General features: G+C 57.8%; 1 protein-coding gene across 1 annotated transcript in view; it reads right to left on the bottom strand.

The window, feature by feature from the left end:
* Nucleotides 1-8,352: 8,352 nt before the first annotated feature.
* CTNNBIP1 (catenin beta interacting protein 1) overlaps nucleotides 8,353-9,945 on the bottom strand; it is a 28,489-nt gene continuing 26,896 nt past the window's right edge. Inside the window, exon 5 of the mRNA XM_049618162.1 lies at nucleotides 8,353-8,998. Coding sequence (XP_049474119.1) covers nucleotides 8,940-8,998 — 59 coding nt within the window. The 3' untranslated portion in view covers nucleotides 8,353-8,939. The remainder of the gene's footprint in view (nucleotides 8,999-9,945) is intronic.

Genomic DNA, 9,945 nt, shown 5'->3' with positions numbered 1-9,945 from the left:
CCACTCGCACGCTCTCTCTTTTCTTTGAAGATAAACAAAAGGCTTCGGCCTGCAGGGACCCGTCACTTCTACCCATACTTCATGGGCTAAAGCAAGCCAGGGCCACCATTACTGAAAAGGAGGAGAGGAGGACACAACGCTCCCACCCGTCTGGAGGGTAGAGGCCAAGAGGATCTGAGGAGCAGCGCTGGCTCCCACAACCCTGTTTTACAGATGGGAAACTGAGGCTCGGACACACAGAATAGAATCAGCCAGAGTTAGTGGACTGGTGGTGGTCGTCTGGTGCTCTCTCCGAGGTACCCCATCCCCTCCTCACCCTCCCGGCCTCCTCTCCTGCCTAATGACCTTTAAGAGCTTAATCCCCTAAGCCTGAGCTTGTCCTGGCTCTCGGAGGGCGGGACAGGGTACTGGGACACCCCCTTTCCTCTTTCCTCTCCCCAGAGACAAATACTCGGGGCCCTGAGTGGGTCACACAGCCTGGGGAGCGGGTGGCAAGAACAGGGCCATCCAGCGCCAGCAGGAACCCGCTAGGCCGGGTAGGTAATGGGGGCCTCCTGGGTTTCCAGCCCGAACCCCGGGGCTTGCCCTGACACATCTCTCCATATGTTTCCTCCTTCTGAAGCAGTTTCCTGGGCTTCTTGGCTGCCCTCTCTTGGTCTGGTTACTGGGAAGGAACCAGGGACCAGCCAGGGCACCCAAGGACCTCTGCTATCACCTTGGCCTCACCCCAGCATGAGCTGCACAGCATGGCAGAGAGAAGGACGGCCCCCAGGCAGGTGCAGGAGCTCTAGGGACCCTCCTGACCGCCTCAGCTCCCTGAGGACAAACCTGGGCGTGTCAGCCCTTTTCTGCCTCCTCAGTGACCGGGGAGAGGTGGAGGCGGGGGGCTTCCTTTACTGCCAGACGCTGCTCGGTTGCAGCCTATTTCCAGGTCGGTCTGCCCCAGCAGCCTCGGAGACCACAGGGCAAGGCTCTGTCTCTCATCTCTGCCTCCTCGGCTCGCGCCCAGCAGGTCCTGGGTCAGCAGATCCTGACTGGCTAGATGCCCGGCAGGGGCTCAGTGGTGCAGCTGGGCTGGGTTAACTCTCCGGGAGTCTGGAGAAGTCTGGGGGTCATCCAGGTGGCTCAGGGTTCACCCCTCTCTGGAGCAAGCTGTGAGAGCTATGAAGGAAGGTTCTGGATAAAAACCTTGAGGGACCAGAGTCCAGGCTGCCCATCGCCCCCCCACCCCCCACCCAGGGTTTGGCTTTTCTGAAGTCTAGGCAGTTCCACGTGAAGTGTGGGGATGATTCAGCCAGAGAAACGTTCCCAGACCACCTTCTCCTGGGAGGCTGGACCACCCCCTCACCAGACAGATTTCCAAGGGGCGGCCAGCAGGAGCAGGGCTGAGCAGGGTGGGTGGGTCAGGCTATTTCTGAGGGAGCACGGAGCCAGCTGCGCCAGGAGTCGCCCACTGAGGCCAGCGAGGCTGCTTCGGGCACTATGGCGGTGGGTAGGGGTGTAGGAGCGGCCGAGGGGGAGGCAGGCCCCACCTGGGGCTGTCCCCCCTATCCCCTCAGCCAGGCCCCCCTTCTCCACTCACAGCTGAGCCCCCAGCACGCCCGGGGCTGGGCTGTGCTGACTCTGGCTCCCCAGGGTGGTCGGCGTTTTGCTTTCACACAAGGGCTCATGAGGATGTGCGGTGGAGGGTAAACAAAGAGCTATTTTTATCGCCTCATTGTTTCCTCTCTCAGCATCCTAGCTCCCAGGCCAAGGGACACCTCAGTCCTCCCTCCTCACACCCGCCCGCCCGCCCCGCCACAGGCTCTGGCCTGCCAGGTGCCCACAACCAGGCCACCGCGCTCTCCCTCAGGGGCGGCCTCAGAGCCAGTCCACAGATGGTGGCCGAGAGTCTGGGAAGGGACACAGAGGGCGCCAGAGCCAGGCCTGGGAGCCCCATGGCCGCCCCGGGTGTCCCAGCCTGCCTCCCCCCACCCCCGACACCTGGCTGTATCGACCCATGGCCTGTTCAGAAGAAACCCCTAGAGCTGCCCCAGCCCCTGCCTCAGAGGAGGTCGAAGTTGGGGGCACCTACCGCCTGACCGGGGGGCCCTACTGCCTGACCAGGGGGGACCTACGGCCTGACCAGGGAGGACCTACTGCTTGACCGGGGGGACCCCGCTGCTGCAGCTCACACACTCACTCCAGGCAGCAACCCTGAGATAGAGCCATTACTACTCCCGTGTTCCACATTGGGAAGCAGGCTTGACAACATCACGTGACTTGTCCCCATCAAACAGCTTGTAACGGGCAGAGCCTGGACTGGAACCCAGGTCTGTGCAGCTGAGCCCAGAGCCCAGGAGGGCCTCCCCGACAGCAGCTACTGCCTGAGGCCTACAGGGGCATCATCCCACTGCTCGGGCTTCAGTGCCAGGAGGGAACCCTCGGGGCCCCGGGGAGGCTGAGGTCTGTGACCGGATCTGAGATCTGGGAGGGCCCAAAGGAGGGCGGGGGAGGGGGTGCCGGGGGCTCGGGGCTCCGCAGCTCCCCGTCCTCCTCCTCCTCCTGTTTGCTCCGAAGCAGAGCCCCCCGTCTGCAGTGGGAAGGAGCCTCTGGCTGTGATGGGTTTTTTTTAACCACTTGATCATGATCAAGGATTTAATTTTATCCCCTTCTCTGGCTGGCTCTGATTCTATTTGGAGTTCAAGCACGAGCTAGTGAGCAGGAGGGCTCCCTGGAAGACAGGACGCCCGCCCCCAGACTCGGCAAGGCCCCTCCTTGCCTGTCCAGCCTCCACAAGGTCCCTCCGGGGGTCTGCCTCGGCTCTGAAGGTTCCGGAAGGCTGAGGGACGACGTTCCAATTAACGCCCTTCTCCCCGCCTCCTCCCCCTGCCCTGCAAAGCTGCTTAGCGGAGGAAGAGGCCTGGGGTGGGCCAGGGAGCAGGAGGCAGCTCTGTCCCTATGAAGGGATCGTCTTAGCCTTTTCCTCCTCATCAAAAAAGCATTTAACAAGCACTGACTGGACCTGGGGCCACACTGCTCCCCTCCAGGAGCTGCACACGGGCCTCGTGCCGAATGACTTCTAAGCAGAGGCGATCGGGGTGTGAGCCAGTGACGACCGTATGTTCTGACCACCCACTGTGGGCAGGTCTCTGCTAAACTAGTCATTTGCATCATCTCATAATTCTCAGCAACAGCCTCATCCCCATGAGGGATAGATGCTCTGTTTTTTGGTGTTTTTTTTTTTTCCATTTTTTGGCAGATCTCGTTCTCAATCCCACCAGCCGGCCTCCAGGGCCCTCACTGTCTTCCCAGCTCCCGGCTACGGGGACATAAAGGTTTATACTGTGGCGGTAAACAGTACAAACCCGGGTCAAAAGAGGATTCTGTCTGTCAGGGGTTGGATTCAAAGCATTCTTGCGTAGAATCTGTCGAAGGTGCAATTGTTTTTATTATTATTCCCATTTTACCGATGAGCAAGTGAAGGCCGAGGCTGGTGCCAGAGCACAGAGGTCACAGTAGGGAGGCAGGGCTCCCATCCGAGCCTGCAGTCCCTCATCTCTGAGCTCTGTCGCTGACCTCACGTGGGGACAGGCGTCGCCGAGGCTAGGCTGCCAGACGCTGGCCAGGGGCTGCGGAGAAGGGAGAAGCAGGGAAAAGTGAAAGAGGAACCACCAGCACGGCCTGGAGGAGAACCGCCAGGTCCCCTCATGAGGCATCAGAGTGGGTGAAGGGCGGAGAGCAGGAGTCGGAAAGGCCGGGGCACCGTGAGTGGGTGGGAGGCCAGCTTCACCCCAGAGGGGACAGCTGGCCTGAGGGCCCAGCACGTGACAAACGTGGAACGGCCTGCTACAGCTGGACACGACGGGACTTGGAGAACACGGGCGAACCCCAGGTTGGGCCAGGACTCACAGAGAGGGCCCTGGGCATCTCAGTGATGCGGGATTTGGTCTCCCCACCCCCCACCCCCACCGCCCTGCCAAAGGAGTGTGGCGACAAGCATGGAGTCTGGGGTCAGACAACCTGGCTCCAGGTTCCGACTGTACCGCGCTGACCTTGAAGCAAATTATGTTATTCCCTCATCTGTAAAATGGGGACAGTAACATCCTTACCTCGACTGAAGATGGCGGAAATACGGGGCTGTGCACCCGCACACGGGCAGCACCCGACACACGTTCCCCGCGTTATTGAGACCAGGACGAGGGAGTTACCTGCATTAAGAGATGGGTGTGGAAAACCTCCCTCCCTCAAGGGCCGAGGCCAAAGGCCAGGAGGGGGAAACTCTCACAAGTTCTGGGTCTGAAGTCGCCTCCTGGGACTGTGCATGTGGGGCCAGCCTCCCCCACAGGTGTGCAAACAAGGCAGCCCAGGCAGGGCAGGATGGGGCTTAGGCCCTGGCAGCGGCTCTCCTGACCTCCTTGCCGGGCAGGACCGCCCAGTCCCTCTGGGAAACCGGTCTCCAACCAACGTCAAGGAGAGAAGTGAAGGCCGGGCACCTGCTGATATTCAAAAAGCATCTCACTGCCTTTATCCTTTAAGGAGGCCTTTGTTTAAATTAGGACTAGCAGTTGTCGTCCCCACAAGCCTCCCAAATCTCCTAAACACCCGGTTATTGCCCAAGGAAAGGGAGTTCCTTCAGTAGAGAGAGAGAGAGAGAAGCGTTTTTTTCTAAACGCGGCCTCAGGTCAGTCTTTTTCCGGGAAAAGGGTGGGTGCAGAGGGCAACAGGGACGTTGAGAGAGTGATGACTGGCCCCTGCGGGTGTGGCACGTGGGTACTGGTAGAGCTCCCGGCTCCGGGAGCTGGCTCCTGCCCCCACCACTGAACCAGGTGCCCCAGAGGGATCGGTTTCCCTGCTACAAAGGGCCCTGTTCAAAGGCTGGAACAGCCTGGATTCTCGAAGCTGCCAGTCACCTGCAGGGACAGGGAAAAGCACTTCATAACGCAACCGCCCTCCCCCCCAGGGCTGGGAAACACCAACAAAAGGCAGTACCCTGGCCCCCCTCTCTTCTCAGCCCACCCAGCCTCCCCCAGACTCAGCCTGGCCTCCGGCTGCCTCAGGCCTCAGCAGACCCGATCCCAGTGGTTGTCGTCATTTCTGGCTGCATGCACCTGTACCCAGGAAGGTGAACCCAGAAGGCCACCTGCTGTGTGGGCCGAGGGACCCTGAAAGACGCCGCGCGGCCCCCAGTGTTTTTCCTGGGCCTGCTGTGGCGTCCCAACTCCTCTTTCTTGCTGGCCCAATTCCCACAAGAGACACAACCGAGTTAGACAACTCTGGGAGGGCGCCTCCCTCCAGGGTCGGCTTCCAGGGTCTCTGCTGGGGGCTGGGCAGTGGCACCAGGGCCAGTCAGCGCCTCCCCCTGCTCAACTGCTCAGTGTAGAAGAGCAGATTAACGCCGAGGTTCACTCCCGACAGTGCAAATCAGAACACAAGTAATTTACCTAACATGAGCCCTTGGAGATTGTGTCTCTGTAATGTCTGGCTAACACAGCTGTCTTTTTAAAAATTTTTTCCTTGGGGCACCTGGGTGGCTCAGTCGGTTAAGTGTCTGACTTCGGCTCGGGTCATGATCATGCAGTTCGTGAGTTTGAGCCCCACATTGGGCTCTGTGCTGACAGCTCGGAGCCTGGAGCCTGCTTCGGATTCTGTGTCGCCCTCTCTCTCTGCCCCTCCCCCCCTCATCCTCTGTCTCTCTCTCTCTCTCTCTCAAAAATAAATAAACATTCAAATAAATAAAAACCTACAGAGAAAGGCAGGCCAACTCCATGTAAAATACCCTGGAGGGTATCCAAGCAAAGCCTAGACAAGCCCTTTTTAGAGATCTTTCAGAGGTGACACACATCTGGTCACCGTGTGGCCTGTTAGGCGGCCTTCAACATCTCTCCCAACGCTAAGAGTGAATGATGTCGATTGGGCCGTCTGTCCTCAGAGTCTATAAACCCCACAGCGTTTAGCTCCCAGTGAAACTCTTTGAAAAGGAAATAGAAGCAGGGAGTCCATGTAAGCGGGGGAAAAAAAAAAAAAAAAAAAAAGACCTAAAATGGGATGATGAAGGGTGGAAATGAAACATTCTAGAAAATGCTTCCAAAGCAAAAATTCCTAAAGCAGAAATGATTTCAGCTTCTAAACTTGAATATACAGCTGAACACCAATAAATCTCCCATTTCTGGGATGACGGAGGGGCCGGATATTCTGTTTGGACTTTTGTTACAAGTAGCCCAAGACCACTGCCATCACACAGGGGGCTGGGGTGTCTAGGATGGAAGGGCCCCCGCACTCTTGCAGGTGCCCAGTGTCTGCTCAAGAGCACAGAGGGGCAAGGTCACCTCTGAAGGCTGACCTCAGTCCAATCGAAGACGGTATCAGAATCTCCAGGTCAAAAAGGGGGCTCAGCCTTCCAGGGGCCTGTCAGCTGGGCAGATCTCGGAATTCTTCCAAGCCCCGAGTCACCCTCCAGGTCACAGACAATCAAACTAGCAAACATGGTGTTTCCGACCCTCCCTGTGGTGCCTCCTTGGGGAGAGAGGGCCCAGCAGCGGAGCCCATGCGACATGGGGCAATCAGCGAACGCACCCAACTCCGAGGGAGGTAACTCAGCTCACACACTATTAAAAATCTTTATTGTTAATTTTTTTTTCTCCAACAGATATATTTTCAGTTGAAATATGGAGCCACAGAAACACCTTCACTTTTCGTGTTCAGATGGCAAGACAGACCGGGGCCATTGCTGTTACAAGAGGGAGGCCCCGTGACCTTGACAAGGACAGGCTGGGGCACAGACACACCACCGGCCTGGACACGGACCCTTTATGGGAGCTGCAGGTACACAGAGAGGGGGAAAATGGCAACCTGGTACTGGCACCTGGTGACAGATGTCATAACCTGGGGGGAGGGGGCTCGCAAAAGCTGACCTTTCCCCAGGGGCTCAGCTGGAGGCAGGACACTGAGAGTGAAAGTGTGTGTGTGTGCTCACACATACGCCAACTGCCTCTCCCGGAGGAGGGTGCTCTCGGGCCCCTGTTGGTGTCTCCATAGTCCCCGCTCCCTGGGGATCGACGCTCTTTGAAGGTTAACCTAACCAGGTCAGCTAACCAGGCCCACGTGCGGAGGAGGTCAGGGCCATCTAAGCTGTGACACGCGAGTCCTTCTGGGGCAAGGCTCACAGCACAGCACGGGCCGTCCACATGGCCCCAGGGCAGCTCCTGTGATCCGTACAGCCCCAGCCCTGAGAAGGGGGAGTCTGGCTCTGAGAATCTTCTCCTGGCTCTGGGTACCTGGGGCAAAACGGGGGCCTCAGCCATTTACCGTCTCGGGGGAGGGTCCAGGCTCCCGGTCCCTGAGGTCCCCATCTTCCTCCACCTCCCCACCCAGACTCCACTCTGGTGAGAGACACAGGGAGAAGGCCAGGCTCCCCCCGAGGGTAGGAGGAGGGCAGGAGGGAAGACCTGGGGCTCTCGCTGCCCCTCAAATCTGGCTGCTCTGCCGTGTGTCTCTGGGGACCCGGGCCGAGGGCCGGCCTGGTGGAACCTGCTCAGCGAAGGCCCGGCCAGCTGTCTCGGTCGGCACTTCAGAAGCAAACAATGTCTGTTCCAGGCTGACATGGAGAGGGACCCTTCCGTCGGATATGAGGACTCCAAGCCCGGGCCAGGGCCTACTGCCCAGCGGCAGGTACCCTGGGAGCCTGGCTGGCGGAGGTCAGGGCCGGATGTGGAGACCTAAAGGCCTCCCGGGCCTTGTGAGCCAAGCTGGGGCCTTTGTGAGGGTTCCGGGCTCCCGGGCAGAGCCCTCTACTCCACTGTGGGGTCTCACAGCCAGGAGCAGCTCCTGCCCTTTACAGGAGGAGCCCCAGATGAGGCCTCAGGAAGTAGATATGGAGGGATCGGCTGAAAGGTCAGAGCCACCCGCTGCTCTACTCAACAGGGACAGGCCAGAGAGGCCCAGCCCCATGCAGAGGGGAGCCCCACAGCTCCCCCCAGAAGGGGGCCTGGCCGGGTGCCAACGCATGGAAGTGATGAGCATAAATCCTGGCTAATGGTCACCTCTAAGCTCTGGTCTGCTCCTGCAGGACAGCACAAACCTCCTCAGGGGCCCTCTTTTCCAGCTGTAGACCCTGCATGGGGCCTCGGAGGTCCCCTTGCCAGTGGAGCCCGGTGTGGGCATTAGAGCAAATGCACTCTCCAGGTGGACCCCCGGACTGGAGAGACACTGCCTGTGCGGCCGAGGCGGGGGCGCCCCTGGAAACGGGAGTCGCGGATGAGCCAATGAGAAACCAAACACACATATCAAAATCAAATCAAATGCAAACACAAACAAAACACGTGAAAGCAGCAGCAAGCTCTTTGTGTAATAAATATTGCAAAGCGCACTTGGTTTCTTTTTTTTTTTTCTTTTCAAGTCAAATATAACAACCAATGTCCCAAACCCTGTTTTCAGCATTGAAAAGAGAGAAGCTGTTGCTATCAGCAGAACACCTGCAGCCAATCAAAGAAAAAAAAAAAAAAAAAAAAACAACACCGTTTCCCACTAGCTGGCCAATCAGAATCCTTTTCCAGTTTAAGCAGCCAATCGGGCCTCTTCACATTCCTAAAAAGTGACCTAAATAAAGCACCAGATCTCAGAGAGCTTCCTGGGAAGCCATATACCGAGGAGCAAATAAAAAAAAAAAAAAAAAAAAAAAAAAGTCAGAAATAAAAATAAAAGGTTTCTGTTGGTCAAGATTTAAAAATAAAAGGGTTTCTTCCTGCAGCCAATCATGAGTCCGTCCCTTTAAGCCAATTGTAACTGCACCACCGGTGCCTCCTTCGGTGCCAGCCCTGCTGAGTGACCCTGGAGTGGGGTAGGGTAGGGTGTAGGGGCAGGGGGAATCGGGAAGGTGATCTGCTGCCACTCGGCTGGCCGAGGTCCACACAGATCTCTTGGCCCTTGCCAGCTTCCAGGGTGTCCCAAGGGGTTCACAGCTACTGCCTCCGGTCCTCCGTCTCCGACCTGGAAAATGCCATCACCACGTCCTCCGCACCTGCACACCAGGAGGAAAGAGCTGTTGGTTGACCTCGGGCGTCAGGCTGCAATCGGGGAGGGGCAAGGCGGCTCGGGCACCCGTGACAGCGTTAGTCCAGCACAGTGCCAACCGCTTCCAAAGCAGCCAACCGCCTCCTCTCTGGGCCTTTCCTACGGCCTGGCCAGGGGACACGCCACCATAGGGTGGCAGGGCTGCGGGGGCGAGCCTCAGAGGCTTGCTCAAGGCTATGCCACTGAGAAGCCTGTGTGACACGCACCCAGGGCTGCAGGTCCCAGAGTAGGGCTCTGCTCACATCGCTTCCTCCCAGGTCACCAAAGCCAGAGGCCTTCGGGAACCTTCCTTTTTCTTCTGAAGACTCGTGTCTTGATCCTTTGGAGGTTCATTAGGATTTCTAATAGCCATCCCTCTTTGCCCACACCTAGCACCTGCTCAAAAGAGCACAGCCGGGCCCATTTCTGGCCTGCAGTCGGCCTGGTTCCTACAGAGATAGATACTAGCCATAATCTTTATTATTGTTATTTTTAAACATGGATTTGAGATTCTGGTCCAGGCACTCATGAAATCACTTCCTTTGTCTTGTTTTCCATAAGACAGGCTCTGACATGCAGCCAGAAAAGGCAAGAGGGAGGAGGGAAAGAGTTCAAAACACTGACCTGCCGTGGCTACCCAGATCTGCTCAGGCAGAAGGAGGAGGCCGCAGGGCAAGTGAGCTGACCAGCAGGTCCTGACCCCTGCTGGACCTGGCCCTCCCTGGGGCCTACTGCTTTCTCCCCTTTTCCTTCCTTCCTTCCTTCCTTCCTTCCTTCCTTCCTTCCTCGTATCTGTTTTTAGTTTTATTAAAGCTTATTTATTTGGGGGGGGGAGGCAGAGAGAGGGGGGAGAGAGAGAGAATCCCAAGCAGGCTCTGTGCAGAGCCTGACGTGGGGTTCGAACACACGAACCTC

The sequence above is a fragment of the Panthera uncia genome (assembly GCF_023721935.1).
Source record: "Panthera uncia isolate 11264 chromosome C1 unlocalized genomic scaffold, Puncia_PCG_1.0 HiC_scaffold_4, whole genome shotgun sequence".
Lineage (NCBI taxonomy): Eukaryota > Metazoa > Chordata > Mammalia > Carnivora > Felidae > Panthera > Panthera uncia.
This window is presented reverse-complemented; position numbering and strand designations above follow the sequence as displayed.